An 18,614-nucleotide genomic window follows, 5' to 3' on the forward strand; every position below is an offset into this window, starting at 1 on the left:
CCTAATGAGTGCCCGGGGGCTATTTACACTGAAATGTTTGAAAGTTCTGCCCTTGCAAGTGCTTGAGACAGTTTAGTGTCCCAGTGGGCGGGTCTGTGGGGCTAAATGATCAGCAGCTGCTTCATCTAATCCTTAATGGACTCTGCTGCCTGCGACTTCCTCTGCCACCCCACCACTTGTTTATCTGTGGGAAACGGCCTGAGCTCACATTCCCTGCTGGGCCTGGCTTGTGGGGCTGGCCCTGATGAACTTGGTGGGCAAAGGCTTGGCACAGACTCTGGAGTCTTTACGGGTCTCGGATTCCAAACCTGCTTGGACCTGTGGATTCACGGGAACGCTGCCTTCCCAAAGACATCAGTTCAATCAAAGATAGACACAAAAATGCCTGGGTAACTCAGCGGGACAGGCAGCATTTCCGGAGAGAAGGAATGGATGACGTTTCAGGTCTTCAGAAGGGTCTCGACTCGAAACGTCACCCGTTCCTTCTCTCCAGAGATGCTGTGTCCCGCTGAGTTACGCCAGCATTTTGTGTCTATTCTCAGTGTAAACCAGCACCTGCAGCACCTTCCTACACATTTAGTTCCAATCAAACATTGATAAAGTGATGAACTGGGAATTAGATTGCGGGAACTTTGTTCAACGTGTTCAAAAATCACACAGGGTTGCAGCGTAAAATAGCTTCATAAAATGAGGACATGCAAGCCAACGAGTGAATAAAGACAAAGTGGACATTCATAAATCAGGGAATCCCTGTAAACAGCAGAGTAAGCTGAAACAATCGTAACCACATCAGTGTATTTACACAGCACCTATAACACAGCAAGCCACTTACCCAGCAGATGTTGTTATTTATTACTGGGGAATTGAATACAAAAGTGAGAAGTTCTGCTCTGTTATTGAGAGTACTGGCCAGCACTGTATGCAGTATTGATCTTCCTATTTAAGAAGTGGGTGTTAATGCATTGGGAGCAGTTGAGAGAAGATTTATTAGACTAATCCTGGCAACGCGCAGACTGCTTTGTGAAGAAAGGTTGCAATTTAGAAGAGTGAGAGGGAACGATTGAAATGTGTCTGAGGGGTCTTGACAGGGTGGATGTGGGGGACGAGGTTTCCTCTAGTGAGGAATCAATAGTTGTGGGTTACTGTTTAAACATAGTATGCGGTCACACAAGGTAGACATTAGTTTAATTTTTAGTTTATTGCAGAAACAGGCCCTTCGGCCCACCGAGTCTGTGCTGACCAGCGATCCCTGTACACTAGCATTATCCTACACACACTAGGGACAATTTACAATCTTTACCAAAGCCAATTAACCTTTTTTTATTAATGTGGGAGGAAACCGAAGCACCTGGAGAAAACCCACGTGGTCACAGGCGAGAACGTCCAATCTCCGTACAGACAGCACCCGTGGTCAGAATCGAACCCGGGTCTCCGTAACTCTACCGCTGCACCACCACATCAGGTGATATTTTCCCCTCAGAGGATTGTGAGTCTTTGGAACTCTCTTTCTCAAAGGGTGGAAGATTTTTGACTATTTTTAGGTTCCTGATAAGCGAAGAGGTGACAGATGCCAGGAAGGTTTGCCAGGGTGATGCAGTGGGGATTCAGGCCCTTCAGCCCACCAAGCCCATGCTGACTATCAAACACCCTTTAATACACATGGTGCGCTAATTCCATTTTATTCTCCCAACTTCATCACCAACTCGCCCCAGCAGCGCAGTAAATGTACAAGGCATGATTAATAAGTTTGCTGATCACACTAAAATGGTTGGTATCCTGGACAGTGAAGATGGTGATTAAGAATTACAGCGGGATCTTGATCAAGTGGGCACAGAGTTATAGAGCGATACAGTGTGGAAACAGGCCTTTCGGCCCAACTTGCCCATACTGACCAACATGTCCCAGCTACACGAGTCCCGCCTGCCAGCATTTGGGCCATATCCCTCCAAACTTGTCCTATCCATGTACCTGCCTAACTGCTTTTTAAATGTTGGGATAGTCTCAGCCTCAACTACCTCCTCTGGCAAGCTTTTGTTGTGTGCTCTCCAGTCAGCAGAAAGACAATACACGATTACAATCGAGCCATTTACAGTGTAGAAATACAAGATAAGGCAATAAGGTTTAGTGCAAGGCAAAGCCAGCAAAGTCCGATCAAGGATAGTTCGAGGGTGTCCAATGAGGTAGATAGCAGTTCAGCGCTGTATAAAGAGAGTGGAGCAGAGGGCTGAGTACGCAAGTTGCCTCATGTTGATGGTCAGAGAGATGTTAGTGATCTGCAGTGTTTGAGCTCTGCTGATGAGGAAGCCCAGGACCCAATTGCAAAGGGAGGTCATAAGGTCATAAGGGACAGGAGTAGAATTAGGCGATTGGGCCCATCAAGCCCTACTCTGCCATTCAATCATGGCTGATCTATCTCCCCCACCTAACCTTATTCTCCAGCCTTCTCCACATAACCTCTGAAACTCGTACTAATCAAGAATCTATCTATCTCTGCCTTAAAAAATATCCACTGACTTGGCCTCCACAGCCTTCTGTGACAAAGAATTCCACAGATTCACCACCCTCTGACTGAAGAAGCCCCCATCTTGGTGATGTGAATGGAGGGGAGGGGATCTCTCTGACACAGACCCCCAGCCTGGGTCACGGGGGAGGGGCCAAGCCGTGCAGTGATTTTGAAGATTGTAAAATATTAAGGGGGAGTGACAGGGAAGACAGGTAGAGATGATTTTCATTTTCTGGGGAGTCCGACAGTGGAATCTCATCCTGAAACGTCTCATGTGAAGGGGGGACACAGCCTGACCGGGAAGGGTCTTCTTGCCCAACAGCCTGATGATGCTGGCTCACTGGTTGATGTAAACCTGAGATCAAGTGAGGTAAACTAACCAGAGGTTACCCGGGGGACGAGCTTGGGTGGAGGGGGCTGGGCCTGCTCCCACTCCTTGCCCTCACTCCCCCCCCCCCCCCCCCCCTCTGCCCCCATCCTCCCCCTCTCCTCTCCCCCACTCCTCATCCCCATTCCTCACAGGGCAGGGCAGGGCAGGGTGGGGGTCGGGGGAAAGTGGGAGAGTGTTTGTGCAGGACAAGGACCAGTACATTAATCGGGACAGACACAGGGGTGATGTGATGTCTCCCTGCAGGTGAATCCGGAATCAGGGGGTCCCAGTCTTACGATAGGGGGGTCAGTCATTCAGCATAGACAGCAGCTCCTTTACCCCAAGAGGTGGTAAACTGTGAGAATTCTCCATCTCGGGGAGGCTCAGTCACAGAGTAGATTCAACAGCAATTAACAGCTATAGAAGGGGATACAATTATAATTTTTAAAAGACATTTAGACAGCGTGCATGGGAAGGGTTTAGAGGGCTATGGGCCAAATGCAGTTAATGGGTCTAGCCCAGAGTGCTGACATTGTCAGCATGGTCAAGGTGGCTCCATGGGGCAGTTTTTATGCAGTTGTCGTGTACACATGGTTGGTGAGGCTCCCCTCACTCACTGACGAGTTCAGTGATACAGAGGTCCTGGTGTCTACCTGCTGTCCTGTTGCTGATGTACAGGGCAGACCCCAGCGTCCAGTGCCCAGGTTGTTCGTCGTGGACACTGATGATGGTGCAGGTGACGTTGGAGAGGGTGTGGGGGGGTCTGACAACAATCGTGGAGACCGGGTGTGCCTGGGTTAGGTGCTGCCCGGTGAGGCTGGGTGGGCAGCTGGCAACCTGCGGGTGGTTCCTGGACCGATCGCACCGGGCTGGTGAAGACCACGACAGCCAGGTTGGCGGAGGATGGATGGTTAGTGCTGACTGTGTCTCTACACTCACTGGCGTGTGGAGAGCTCAATGCCACGAGTTAACGTGTGGGGAAGCTGCAACTGGTGTGAGTCTATTTTACAAGTTGGGAAGTCGCTCCCCAGTACTCTGCGCCCGTCCCCTCGACTTTTGAATCTTTGTTGTCATTTCACTCTGCACCTCCTGCATTAGTATCCATGAAGGTCCATCGGATCTGTGTGACATTGAGCATGCCTGTGGACACTCCCAGACCAGACACACACTGACTTACAGAAGCCTGAAGTCCCACACCAACAGGTTCAGGAACAGCTACTTTCCTACAACTGAAGATAGACACAAGATGCTAGAGTAACTCACCGGGACTGGCAGCATCTCTGGAGAGAAGGAATGGGTGATGTATCGGATCAAGACCCTTCCTCAGACTTAGGTTCTTGAGCCGATCCACACAATCCTGATCCTAGCTCAGCAACAGAACACAATAGACAACACTTTGCACTGGGATGGACTTACTGTGTTAATGTCTATTTTGTTTTCACCGTCTTGTATAATCTTTGTACAATTTATGTTGTTGTATCATGTCTGGGTCTAGGTGCCTGTGATGCTGTTACATGTAAGATTGTCATTGTACCTGGACTTCACTGTAGTGTGCATATTTGTAATTCTGGAAGACACAGAGTGCTGTAGTAACACAATGGGTCAGGCAGCATCTCAGAACATGGATAGGCAACGTGCTGTTCGGCACCCTTCTTCAGACTGATAGTAGGGTGAAGAGGAGAAAGAAAGCTGGAGGCGAGATGGGGCTGGACAATGCTTGGTGGGCACAGGTGAGAAGGGTTAAGTGTGTCGAAAGGAACTGCAGATGCGGGTTTAAACCAAAGATAGACACAAAATGCTGGAGTAACTCAGCGGGCCAGGCAACATCTCTGGAGACAAGGAGTGGGTGACGTTTCGAGTCGAGACCCTTCTTTGGGGTTATTTGATAGGCAGGTGGTTGGACAAAGACCAGAGATGAAAAGACAGAAAGTGTCAGACAAAATGATTGAAGATTGTGAATTGTGAAGGGAGGCAGAGGGAGGGTCATGCAGTTACCTAAAATTGGAGAATTCAACGTTCATACCATTGGGTTGTAAGCTATTCAAGCGAAATATGGCCAAACTCTGGCAACGGAGGAGGCCCAGAACAGAACGGGCAGTAAGGGAATGGGAAGCATAGTTAAAATGGATGGCAACTAGGGAGATCCCATAGGCCGCGGCAGACGGGTGTTTGGTGAAACGGTCGACAATTCTACACTTGGCCTCACAAATGTACAGGAGGCCCCATGGGGAACGCTGGATGTAGGAGGTGAGGTTAGTCGAGGTGCATCATCTGCCGATCGCCTATCCCCCCCTCACCTGTGACAGTCCATCACCTGCCACGCTCTGTCCAGCCCCCACTATCTTCCTGCGTTCAACCTCCTCTCACTACCATCAGTCGAAAGAAGAGTTCTGGCCCGAATCATCACCTATCCATGTTCTCCTGACACTAACAGCCAGCCTGAGTTACTCCAGCACTCGGTGTCTTCTTTTTAAACCAGCATTAGTTGTTCCTTATTTCTATATTTAATTCCATATTGGTATTAGTTTATTTTTTGCCATATGTACTGAGGTACAGTGAAAAACATTATTTGTGCTATCAGTCAACCCATGCTGTAGATGAGTACAATGAAGCCTTAGACACATACAACAGGTAGATAAATGATAAACTTAATGACACCCCCAGACCATGCACACACTCACACAGATACACTTACACTGACACACACTCACGCAGACACACTCAGACATACACTCACACTGACACACTCACACTGACATACACCCCCAGACCAGGCACTCACACACATGCACACACACACACATGCACACACACACACACACTCACACTGACACACACCCCCAGACCAGGCACACACTCACATTGACACACACTCACACACATGCACACACACACACACTCACACACAGACACACATACACACACACTCATACACTCACAGACACGCACTCCCACAGACACACACACACTCACACAGACACACACTCACACACAAACAGACACACACTCACAGACACACACACACTGAAACACACACACTCTCTGAGTCCAGTCACACTGACTTACAGAGACACCATGTTTGGGACAGACTCGATGCATTAGGAAGACGTTTTATTCCTTTGTAACATTTAATTACAATAATCATGTTGTCTGAGTGACCTATTCAAAAAACAATCAGCTATTGGCTAATAAATGTACAGATAAAGATTAAATAATTTCCTGTATTTACAGCAGCAGGTACCTGAGGACCAAGTGCCCACTCCCACCACGACCGAGAGCGGGTATTGAACCAGTGTTGTCTCCACCCGCCCACTTGCTGGGCCGTGACCAGCTGCCCCCTCAACATGGGGATGCAGTGGGGGGTGTGGCGGGCCGGGGCAGGGGTGAGGACTCCGGCCATACAGCCGCTATGGGAGCTGTTAGTGTCTAGACGGCAGATAGACACTAAAACCTGGAGTAACTCAGTGGGACAGGCAGCATCTCTGGAGAGAATGACTGGGGGTGAAGCTTCTTCTGAGAGGTCTCGACCCGAAACGTCACCCATTCCTCCTCCCCAGAAATGCTGTCAGTCCCGCTGGGTTACTCCAGCTTTTTGTGTATACCTTCGGTTTAAACCAGCATCTGCAGTTCCTTCTTACACGCAGTGTCTAGATGACTGTGCCCACTCCAGCCGGTGAGTGGGTGGAGGTGTGACTGAGTATCTCCTTCCCCCTCACCCCGGGCTGCCTCCCCATAGCCCCATGTGGGGGAGGGGCTGGGTCCCACAGACCCTGAGAGACCCCTGTGTTGGGGGGGAGCCCGGTCTATCCTGCACCACAGGGGCTCCCCAAAATGTCCGAGTGACGCTCTGCCCTACCCCCCTGCCCGGGCAAGGGGGCTAAAGTCAGCGCCAGCTCCCCCCAGCCCCCTCCAGTTCGACGGGCACAGGGCTTATCTCCAGCAGGGAGGGGAGGGGGAGGGAGGCATTATTTGGGGGGGGGGGGAGTTGGAGGGAGGAGGCCTCGCCCCTCACCCTCAGGAGTCGGGTGGACATCTTTAGGCACCAGGCGAGGGTCTGTGGGCTGGTGGGTGAGGGGGGGGATGGGTAACAAAATGAGATTGCACAAGCCGCACTTCACCCTCTCACCAGCAGGGGTAGGGGAAGAGCGGGTAAGGGCTCCACTCCACCATGCCCGCCCCAGCAGGGTAACTATGCACCGCATGGCTGCCGACCTCTGCCCCCAGGTGCGGGGGGTGGCCAGCGCTGGTGAACTCATTGAACTGCTGCCGTGGAACGTTCCAGGGGGCGGGGGAGGGTGCGGGGTGACTGTAGATGCAGCCCACCGCCCCCACCTTGGGCGCACTGCTCACCGCCACGTTGAAGACCCCCGCGAGGTCCTGCGACAGTCGACAGGTGGGCAGCGAGCCGCCAGCAGCCTCCAGCACCGGGCCGGCTTTGCCATCCAGGCTTGGTCTCCTAGGAGACGACCCCAGGAGAGAGCCTGGGTCACAGCCGGCCCGACCTCTGAACTCTGACCCTGACGAGGGCCAGGGATCGTTGCTGTGGAGAGAAGGGAAAGAGGAGGCATCAGTCCAAAGTCCCAGGCCACCGTCACAAGGCCTACATTTGTGTAGCAGCCTGACCCACCCACCATGTTGTGTCTCACCTGCTCCTTGAATGGCTCCAGCAAGGCCATCACTTGTGTTGGGGGGGGAACCCGCTCCTTCCCAAGGGTAAAACTGGCCAGGGGGTAAATGCCAGCTCCTCCCCCATCCACCAAATATACACTCAGATTTAGTGTCAACCTTCCCTGCTTAGCCACTGGCACTATAGGTGGCTTCAATGGTCCAATACCGTTCAAAGTACCATTGACCCATTGATGTAGTGAGTTCACTTTCCCCATGCAGTCACTGGCAATGTTGGGGGTTCGGCAGCACAGCAAGATCCCACAATGCCAGCGAGCTGAGAGTTGAGGAGTTCTGCACAGACAGGGTGCTGGTGAAGGGACATGGATGCACAGACCCAGGGCTGGGCTGTCCTTCAGGGGGTGTCTGACGAACCGTCCCTGGGTGTGGGATCAGTTGTGGACACTGGGAATTCCTTCAGGATCCTCCCACTCATACAACACGGAACAGGACTGCACAGCAACAGGCCATTCGGCCCACCATGCTTGTGCTGAGCATGATGCCTAATTAAGATAATCTGCTCTGCCTACATGAGATCCATGTCCCTACGCTTGCTGCATATCCATTGTATTTGCCTCCACCATCTTCCCTGCAGCCATCCTGTAGTTCTGCAGTGTTGGGAAATTCCTTAGTGAATAATTCCCAGCTCAGCCTCTGGGAACTGTGACCATGTGCATGGGTGCACCTCGCCCCACTGTGCCCGAGTCCAGTCTGGCCCTTGGTGGGAACGTGGGTGATTGACCCACTGACCATCCAGGTCGGGATTCCCTGTGAACGTCTGGTGGCCAGGAGTTGGTGACAGGATTCCAGACAGTCGGATTCAGCCAGTGCACAGACACTGGATCAGTGAGATCCAGTCACTTACCAGTTGTTACCGGCTTGGTCATTCACTGTGGGAGAGGCTTTACTGGAGCTGGGGTTTAGTACATTGGCAGGTGTTGGGCAGCAGGGACCAACTCCTGAAAACCAGGGGGTGCCGAGATCGTCTGCCTAAGTACATTGGCTCGCGGTGGGGGGGGGGGGGGGGGGGGGGGGGGGGGGGGGGCCCAGGGCTGAGCTCTGAGCCCTGACCCAACACGGTGATGGGGAGAGAGGGCACGGTGCTGAGGAACAACACGGTGACACGGCGGCAACAGCGGCTGCCATTGTCCTCACCTGTAGAGCAGCAATGGGAGCGGGGTGCTGGGGAGAGGTTGTCCCGACGCACAACTCCCGTCGTCTCTGGGGACCGGCGTGACCTCCGACCCCGGGCATTCCTGCTTCACCTCCGGGGAATACCAGCGGCCGGGGCTCTCCTTCTCTCTGGGAATTCCCGCTTTGCTCTCTTCTCCTCCGAAGGGTTTGCCGGCATCTAGTCACAGCGGGGTGGGTGTTGGGAGGGTGGGGGGAGTGAGAAGAAGGTGAGATGAGATGAGGAGGAACGCACAGTGAACTGGAGATCCCATGGGATAAGTGTTTCTCAACCCCCCCCCCCCCCCCCCCCCTCCAGCTTCTGTGTCACCCAACCAATAATGGGAACAACCAAGCCTTTCTGGGAACCATGGGGCTGGCTCCCCCCTCCCCACACCAACCCCCCCCCCTCCCCCGTCAACCCACCGTTGCCTCTCCACTGCCCCCCCCCCCCCCCCCCCTCGATGGACCCTCCACCCCTCAGAGTCCCGATTCCCTCGTCCCCCAACAACACCCTGGTTACCCAGCAAATCGCTGCATCGGACAAAACCTCTTGAGCTCCCCACCCTGACCCCGTGTGACCCCACCCTGACCCCGTGCTCCCCCCTGTGCCCCACCCTGACCCTGTGTGACCCCACCTTGACCCCGCGCTCCCCGTGACCTCACCCTCACTCCATGCTCCCCCTGTGACCCCACCTTGACCCTGTGCTCCCCTTGTGACCCCACCCTGACCCCATGCTCCCTGTGACCCCACCCTGACCCTGTGTGACCCCACGCCCCCCTGTGACCCCACCCTGACCCCGAGGGTGGGGTCACCCTCTCACCGGTGCCGGCCTGGTCGTGGTTGTGGTCGTGGCTCTGCTGGGGGTCGGGGCTGCCGGGGTCCGTCCTGGTGCGCTTGGCGCCGGCGCCCTGACACGGCTGATTCCTCGCCACCCGCTGCCTGAGGGGGGGAGAGGAGCAGACGTGGTGAGTCGAGGTAGATGCCCGCTCACCAACCCCCCCAGCATAAGCCCCAGCACCCGGCACGGCTGCACTGGCACCCACACCCCAACCCTCTGCACATCTCCCCTCCCCACCCCAGGTACACTGGCTCTCTCTACCCGTCCATGCCCACAGTAACTCCTTAAACAAGCCGCTAATTATATTCATAGAGCTCTAGAGCATGGAAAAGCAGGGGCTGCAATAATGCGGCTACCAGCAATATTGTGGCGATCAGGCAGAAGTTTTTCTTTCCGAACCCACGGGGCTGAGGCAAGATCTAATTGGGGCGCAAAATGATGAGGGATCTAGATTGAGTAAATTGGAAGGAATTGTTAGCAAGCAAAAAGCAGGGTGGTCCGATCACCTGGCTGGTGTAAGGACTATGGGGGAGGTGGAACGGTGGGTATATGGAACTGGGAGGGGGGAGGGGGCGGAAACCCGCTGGACTCTCTGACCAGCACAGACACAAAGGGCAGAGTGGCCTCCTGTGTTGTAAATTCTCTATCATGTCCATGCATTTTAAATATAAGAGACCATTTGGCCCAACAAGTCTGTACTAACTCAGAGCATTCCCATTATTTCTCCCATTCCCATCAACAGATTCCAGATTCACCCTCTCACCTTCCCCAGGGAATTTAGTGAAGGCGGTAAACCCTCCGCCCAGCATGTCCTGGGATTGTGAAAGGAAACCGGAGCATCCAGAGGAACCCGTCACAGTCACGGGGAGAACGTGCGGACTCTGCACAGACCACAGACAGCACCGGGGTGCAGATACAACCTGGGTCTCTGGCCCAGAGAGGCAGCGGCTTTACCACCCCGCGACACGGCTCCAGTGATGCACACGTTCACGGAACACACAAGACACACGCAACACGGCACATGCTACACGGCACACGAGGCACAGGACAATTAACATGTCGAACTTTACCTTTTGTTGTTAAGTCCAACCTCCCTGAATCCTTTGGCAAACGGATTGTGGTCGATCTTCAGTTTGGTAATCTGGAATGTGTAGCAAGGTGTCAGTGTTCAACTGTTCCCTCACCTCGGCCTCCTCCCCCATCCCCCCCAACAACCCCTTCAACTCCCACCCACCTCCGACCTCTCCCCCACCGTCCCCACCCCACATTCACATTCACCACACCACTGAAGCCACTCCGACCATCAAGTCCACGCCAGCCCTCAGGGCAATCACGTCAGTCCTATCCCTCCAAGCATTTCCCTGTGACCATTGCTCCCCATATTCACATCGACTCCCCCCAGATTCTACAAACCCGCCCACACATTCAGGGGCGATTTACAGACCCGCACGTCTTTGAGATGTGTGCGGAAAGTGAAGAACCCGGACAACGTGCAAACTCCACACTAGACATGGCTGGAGGCCAGGATCGAACCGGGGTCTCTGTGGCTGAGAGGCGGTGGCTGTACCAGCTGCGCCACACAGGGTGGCACCACCAATCGGTGCAGTGTGGAGCTACAAATACCAGACCATATCTGCCTCTGGTTCCCCCCGCAACACCACGCCTGGCCACAGTGTGGAACCTGTCTCACTCCACCCTGTGGGGTGTCAGATACACCCCTCTGCACCCACACTCTCTCTACAATGAGCCTGAACCCTGTCTCACAGTGTCCTGGATAAATGACTGAGTTAATAATCCCTGACTGGGCACTCGGGGGCCATTAGCTTAAAGTGTCGTGAAATCCCGATGGTTCTGCAAGAACTCCCCTCCTCCCCCGGAGCGATGAGTCCGTGACCCCAGCACCGCTCGCCCCGGATCATTGACCCGCGTGTGGCTCTGGGAACAGCGGGTCAGGGCGGGCGAGCAGGGGCGAGCGGCCACTCACCTTCTCGTTCTGGTACGCTGTGACTGCCATGAAGACTGTCTCCGGGAAGGTGAACGTTTGCGAGATACTCCACCGAACCCCGAACGGATTCTCCTCCTGAATGATGTGGAAGCGAGGCTGGTAACGGTGCATGGAGTGCAGTATAATCTGAAACACAGCACAGCACAGGGTCAGTGTACACATCCAGTATAATCTGAAACACAGCACAGGACAGGGTCAGTGTACACATCCAGTATAACATGAAACACAGCACAGGACAGGGTCAGTGTCCACATCCAGTATAACATGAAACACAGCACAGGACAGGGTCAGTGTACACATCCAGTATAATGTGAAACACAGCACAGTACAGGGTCAGTGTACACATCCAGTATAATGTGAAACACAGCACAGTACAGGGTCAGTGTACACATCCAGTATAACATGAAACACAGCACAGGACAGGGTCAGTGTACACATCCAGTATAATGTGAAACACAGCACAGTACAGGGTCAGTGTACACATCCAGTATAATGTGAAACACAGCACAGTACAGGGTCAGTGTACACATCCAGTATAATGTGAAACACAGGACAGGACAGGGTCAGGGTCAGAGTGTGTGCATTCAGTATAAACTGAAACACAACATAGTACAGTACTGAGAGATAGACACAAAAAGCTGGAGTAACTCAGCAGGACAGGCAGCATCTCTGGAGAGAAGGAATAGGTGACGTTTCGGGTCTGAAATCCTTCTTTAGACCAGTCTGAAGAAGGGCCTTGACCCGAAATGTCACCCATTCCTTCTCTCCAGAGATGCCGCTTGTCCCGCTGAGTTACTCCAGCTTTTTGTGTCTATCTTCGATTTAATCCAGCATCTGCAGTTCCTTCCTGCACATTACTGAGAGGGTGTGGGCATTCAATGCAGTATCATTTCAAACACAGCACAGCAAAAGAGGGTCTGTGCATCCAGTATAATCTGAAACACAGGACAGGGTTCCGGTATGTGTATCAAGTGCAATGTAATCTGAAACACAGCACAGCACAGTACAGAGAGGGTCTGCATATCCAGCGCAGTATAATGGGAAACTGCAGGGTGCAGGGTCACGTTCTGCATGTGGAGTACAGCACAACACAGGCTCAGGCAACGTGTATCAAGTGCAGGGAGCTGCCCGGCACATCCACAGCTCAATCAGAATGTGAATCAGTCAGTTGGTACAGTCCTCACTCCAAACCACCTACCCCGAGTCCGACTCCAGTGTCACTGGGCTTCATACAAGTGTGGTCCCCAGCACACAGTGGCCTGAGCAGGAGTGCTGGGACCAGGAGGTTGGGCTGAGGGGAAATGGAGGCCAGGGGGTCCGGGGATTGGGGGGGAGGGGGTGAAGGTGAAGAGGAGTGGGGAACGAGGGGTAGTGGGGACAAGGAGGTGGGGGTGAGGGGGAGTAGGATGGGAGGGAGATTCATGATGTTACTGAGACCGGAAGCCTTCGGAAATAAGAAATGGCATAGGATGGACCTTTTCTCCCTGGTGCAAGGTTGAGGGGTAGGTTGTCAACTGTCCTGTATTAGCCGGGACATCCCGTATATTGGGCTAAATTGGTTTGTCCCGTGTGGGACCGCCCTTGTCCTGTATTTGACCGCTACTACTCGGGTCGAGGGGACTGTCGGGTCGGAGCGCCGTGCCGCATCACCCTTCCCGACGTAGTGCAGTCCATGGAGTGCAGCAGCAGCGTCTCGCCCGTGGCCCCGTCGGTTGGCGGCCCGGCCAGCTGTCCGACCTTCGAACCTTCACTTACCGCCGACACCACCACCCCTCCTTCTCATGGCCTCTCATCAGTTCAAGAGTTGGATGGGGTGCCAGACTTCGTGTGGCCAACTCATTATTCACCCAGCCACGGTGGTAAACAAGTTGCCACAGGGAATTTGTCCTTTATTTTGACCTTTTGTCCCTTATTTGTGAGTGAGAATATTGGCAACCCTGTTGAGGGGTGACTTTACAGAGGTATATAAAGTGCAATGTAATCTGAAACACAGCACAGCACAGTACAGAGAGGGTCTGCATATCCAGCATGGATGAAGTGGATGGTCCGTCTTTTCATCAGGGTGGGGAGAGTCTAAAACTAGAGGGCAAAGGTTTAAAGAGAGAGGAGAAGATTTAAAAGGGACCTGAGGGAAAACTTTTCACAGAATGGTTGATGAGTTTATGGAACGAGCTGCCAGAGGAAGATGTAGAGGTGGGAATATTTATAACATTTGAAATAAATTTGGACTGGTTAAATGATTGGAAATCTATAGAAAAGAACAGGATATGGGTGAACAGCAGGGAAACGAGACTTTAGGGTGGATATCAGGTTGGCTTGGATGAGTTTGTCCTGATTCTGTGCTGGATGACTATGACTATCAGAGGCTGCGGGAGGGATGGATTGTAAAGCTGCGGTGGGCTCATTTAGGGTCTGGCAACTGAAGGGAGGGCTTGGGCTAGGGGAGGAGCTGTGCCACTGGCCCAGATACCGTGAGGCAGGGGGTGGGCTACAGGAGCAAGGGATGGGCAACGGGTACTGGGTGTGGGCCAGGTGACGTCTACAGCGGGCAGGGTCACCCGCCCTGGGTTGGGAAGGCTGGGGAGTGGGAGGAGAGCAGCGGTGAGCAGGAGAGGCCACGTACGTGTCCGGACTGGTCAAGTGTGTTGTTGGTGAGCTTCAGCTTGCGGAAATGCACGGCCTGCTTCATCCAGTGGCTGCCCAGGGCCGGCGAGTCGGGGTGGATGTACGTCACACAAGGAGGCTGTGGCTCTGACTTCCCCGCCACACCCCACTGGTCCTTGTACCACTGCAGGGAGAGAGAGCACCGTTACTGGGAACCAGGGCCCACGCGGGAGTCCAGGCCCATGACACATATACATAGAACTGGGACCCTGCACTGACACGCAGAGCAAGGGCACATGGACACAAGGAGCCAGGGGCCACAGTTACAACCCAATGGCATGAAAATCGAATTCTTCGATCAACAAAGAATTGGTAATGACCAAACCCCCCTGTATCACCCCTCCTTTCCCTGCCCAATCTCCTCTGTGCCCAACCTGGCTTGCATCTATATATTTCTCACCCCCCTTCCTCTTCAATCTACATTCCTTCCTTTAACTTTACAATTAGCACGGTGGCGCTGTGGTAGGTAGGGTGGCTGCCTGACAGCGGCAGAGATATGTATCCCTATACCCCCTCCCTCAACTCCATCCAAGGACCCCGACAGACCTTTCAGGTGAGGGAGAGGTTCACGCACCTGCTCCAACCTCATCTACTGTATCCGCTGTTCCAGGTGTGGACACCTATACTATATCGGCAAGACCAAGCGCAGGCTCGGCGATCGTTTCGCTGAACGCGTCCGCTCAGTCCGCCCAAACCTACCTGATCTCCCGGTTGCTAAGCATTTAACTCCCCCTCCCATTCCCACACGGACATTTCTGTCCTGGGCCTCCTCCACTGTCAGAGTGAGGACAAACGCAAATTGGAGAAACAGCACCTTATACTTCTCTAACTTCAAGTAACCTTTGCTCTCCGCCTCTCTCCATTCCTCCCCCATCCTACTATCCAGAGATAGAAGCCTGTCCTGCTGAGTTACTCCAGCATTTTGTGTCTATTCCTGGGTTCGACTACGGGTGTTTGTCTGTACGGAGTTTGTACGTTCTCCCCGTGACCTGCGTGGGATTTCTCTGAGATCGTTGGTTTCCTCCCACACTCCAAAGATGTACAGGTTTGTAGGTTAATTGGCTGGGTTTAAATGTAAATTGTCCCGAGTGTGTGTAGGATAGTGTTCATGTGTGGGTATCGCTGGTCGGTGCGGACCCGGTGGGCTGAAAGTCCTGTTTCCGTGCCGTATCTCTAAACTAAACTCTCTTCAATCCTTTTGTGTCACACATTCTGTCTTTTATTCTCTGGCCTTTGTCCAACCATCTGCCTATCAAAATAACCCTTCCCAGTATCCACCTCTTACTTACGATAGGCACTAAATGCTGGAGTAACTCCGCGGGCACACACTTTGTATCTATTTGTAAACCAGTTTGTTGTTGCTGCCGGGCTTGGTTGCCCAGCGCTCGGCCCTCTCTGCTCACCTTGTAGCGCATGCCGTCAGCTGGAACCAAGTCGACCATGATCATGTACCTGGAGAAGGGCATCAGCCCCGACACACTGATCTTGCACTGGGGGAACATCCTCCTGCACAAACACAACCCACTGCTGAGCACATCAAACACTTTGCCCTTTACGGGCCAACACATTTGCTTCCTCTTTAGCTCCTTCCGTCCACCCCTCCCAGTTTTCTCTCCTCTCCCCGCCGCTCCTTATGGTTGCACTTAACGACATCTCACGTGAGCGGCCTCTGTGCGCTGGCCAGCGGGGGATGTGGTGGCAGTGATGTCCTATCCCAACCGACCGATGCAAGTGACCATCAACACTCGGCAGGAGTCTGTGACCTTATGGTTACAGTGAGGTGTCAATGAACAGAGGGCAGAGCTTTACGGCGAGAGGGGGAGCATTTAAAGGAATAGGAATATCCTTTTGTCACATGTGACTAGGCATAGTGGCATTCTTTGCTGCATACACAATGTATACAAATAGCAGTCACCTGCGGCACTGACAAAGTTACAAAGCACGCCGGCTCCCCTTTTAGTCCACCCCGGCCCCCCCCAATAGTTCCCCCACGCCAGGTTCCCATTGTTCTTCCCTTCCCCCGGGCGGGGCAAGTTTTTTTTGCACAGAGAGTGGAGGGTTCCTGGGACTCATAATATCATAAGTGATAGGAGCAGAATTAGGCCATTCAGTCCATCAGGTCTACTCCGCCATTCAATCATGGCTGATCTATCTCTCCCTCCTAACCCCATTCCCCCGCCTTCTCCCCATAACCCCTGACACCCGCACTAATCAAGAAATGATTCCTTGCCAGGGACGTTGGTGGAACCAGATACAAGTTGAGGGGTGAGCTGATAGAATATATAGCATTATGGGAGGCGTCTACTATGGACAGTCCAAACCTTTTTCCAAGGGTGAAGATGTCAAAGACATGAGGGCATAGCTCTAAGGTGAGAGGGGCAGTGTGTACAGGAGATGTGTGGGGCAAGTTTTATACCGAGAGAGTGGTGAGGGCCTGGAACTTGCTGTGAAGTGGAAGCAGACATGATAGTGGTGTTTTAAGAGGCTTATAGATAGGCACATGGACAAGCAGGGAATGGAGGCCAACGGATCATGTGTAGGCAGACGAGATTAGTTTAACGGCATCGTGTTTGGCACCGTCATTGTGGGCCGAAGGGCGTTCTGCGGTTTGGTACTGAACCCCCCCCCCCCCCCCCCCCCCCCCCCCCCCCCCCCCCCCCCCCCCCCCCCCCCCCAGCCCAGCCTTGCTTCCCTTCCCCCAGCCCCTCGGTTGCCGAGGGAACCGTACCTGCCAGCTTTGGTGATGATCATCTCGGTGCCGATTTGGTGAAACTTCTGCCACAGAGTCTGGTCGTCCAGGGTCACGCGGATGTGCCCCCAGGGTTCGGCCGGAGTGCCCATCACCCTGGAGGCCAGGCCGGTGTCCTGGTCCTGCTGGGGTTTGGCTGCTGCGGAGAGAGACAGACCATCTAGTGAGTCGGTGTCCATGCCGGTTGGTCCGCAGCTCCAGCTGGGGCCGGCCTGATGTAGCCGCCCCGCTCGCAGCGAGACCGGGCTCGGTGTAGAGGGGGAGCCAGGGGCATGGACTGAGGTCCCCCACTGCTGGGGTATCGAGAGGTTCCCATCTGGCCACTGTGGAAGCTGCCAGGACCTGGCCACCAATGTTCCCCTCAGTCCTTGGGCTCCTGAAGGGGCTGCACTTCACACCCACCACCCTCATCTTTGGACACCCTGTGCATAGGGGAGAAGGTAGGGCCGAAGATGACCTCGTTGAGTTTGCCCCTTGGCGTGGCCAAGCTGGTGCCAGGTTGAAGAGGGCACTGCCCGAGCCGGCTGCCCGCCCCTTATCCGTGGTTACGTCCGTGCCGGGGTGGTGATGGGGTATTTCCGGGACCGCTGGGCACCGCGGGGGTGGAGTGCATCCTCTATAAGGATTGTATTATAGTTATTTGAAAATTTAGAGTCTTAGATAATTTGGTGATTTTGTACTATGGTGATGGGTGTGTTACCACAGTTTTGTTTAGTAAATGTTATTTTGGATCATAAATTGAAAATTATTTTTTTTTTAATTTAATTTTTTTATTATTGGAGATAGGTACATGATCTATTACATTTAGTAAATATTATTTTGGATCGTAAATTGAAAATTATTTTTGATACAAAATCAAATGGTGACGGGTCCGCTGGGGGGAGGGGAGGTCAGCGGTCGACTGGCATCGCTGCTACTGAGACGCTGGTGGCTGGGATAAGATAAGCCCTTCAAACCCTTCCCACCTCCGCCGGCTCCCACTTACTACGGGTCTGCCGGGCTCTGGAGGGAGAGCGGAGGTTAGAGAGTACATCGAGTACGGGCTGGCATGGCTCTGCCACCCTGTGGGGGCCACCCTGTGGGGGCTGGGGCTGGGAGAGGGGGCGGGCAGCACGGGGGGGATGTGTGTCAGCAAGGGAGTGGGGGGAGTGGGGGGGGTGTCATTGGGGGTGGAGGGGTGGGGGGGTGTATCAATGGGGCGAGTGGGTTGGGGTGGGGGTGTGTGTCAGTAAAGGGGGGGGGGGGGGGGTGGGTGGGGGATGGGTGTTCAATGGGGGCAGTAAAGGGGGGGGTCAGGGGGGGGGTGGGGGGGTGGGGTGGGTGGGGGCCGGGGGGGGGGTGGGGTTGGGGTGGGGGGGGGGGGTCAGTGGGGCATCACAACTCTCATCCACTGGTCCAGGTCAGAGAGCAGCTTCAGAGAATCGCTTCCAGCAGATCTTCAAACAGAAACAGCCCAGTCTCAGCTTCACAGTGAGCGAGGCCTGTTCATGGGCTGAGCTATCATTTGCTATTTAAGGTCCTTTTCAGAAAGCCAACACCTCCAGAACGTATGAATTTGTCATGAATAGGTTGAAGGGGAGGCTGGTTTTCCAGGGAATGCCTCTGTTCTGGAGCTCAATCAGCATATCAGGGCTGTGCTGGGCTTT

The 18,614-nt window shown here is 53.8% G+C and overlaps 1 protein-coding gene across 1 annotated transcript; it reads right to left on the reverse strand.

Annotated features, from left to right (window-relative positions):
* Positions 1-3,482: 3,482 nt before the first annotated feature.
* LOC129709343 (T-box protein VegT-like) lies at positions 3,483-17,147 on the reverse strand. The gene is given in 10 exon segments (XM_055655636.1): positions 3,483-3,723; positions 7,000-7,413; positions 8,694-8,889; positions 9,533-9,651; positions 10,505-10,574; positions 10,616-10,691; positions 11,535-11,681; positions 14,179-14,343; positions 15,623-15,725; positions 16,948-17,147. Coding segments are annotated over 10 exon segments (1,731 nt in total).
* Between the last annotated feature and the right edge of the window lie 1,467 nt (positions 17,148-18,614).

Source organism: Leucoraja erinacea, chromosome 25 (genome assembly GCF_028641065.1).
Source record: "Leucoraja erinacea ecotype New England chromosome 25, Leri_hhj_1, whole genome shotgun sequence".
NCBI classification, from domain to species: domain Eukaryota; kingdom Metazoa; phylum Chordata; class Chondrichthyes; order Rajiformes; family Rajidae; genus Leucoraja; species Leucoraja erinaceus.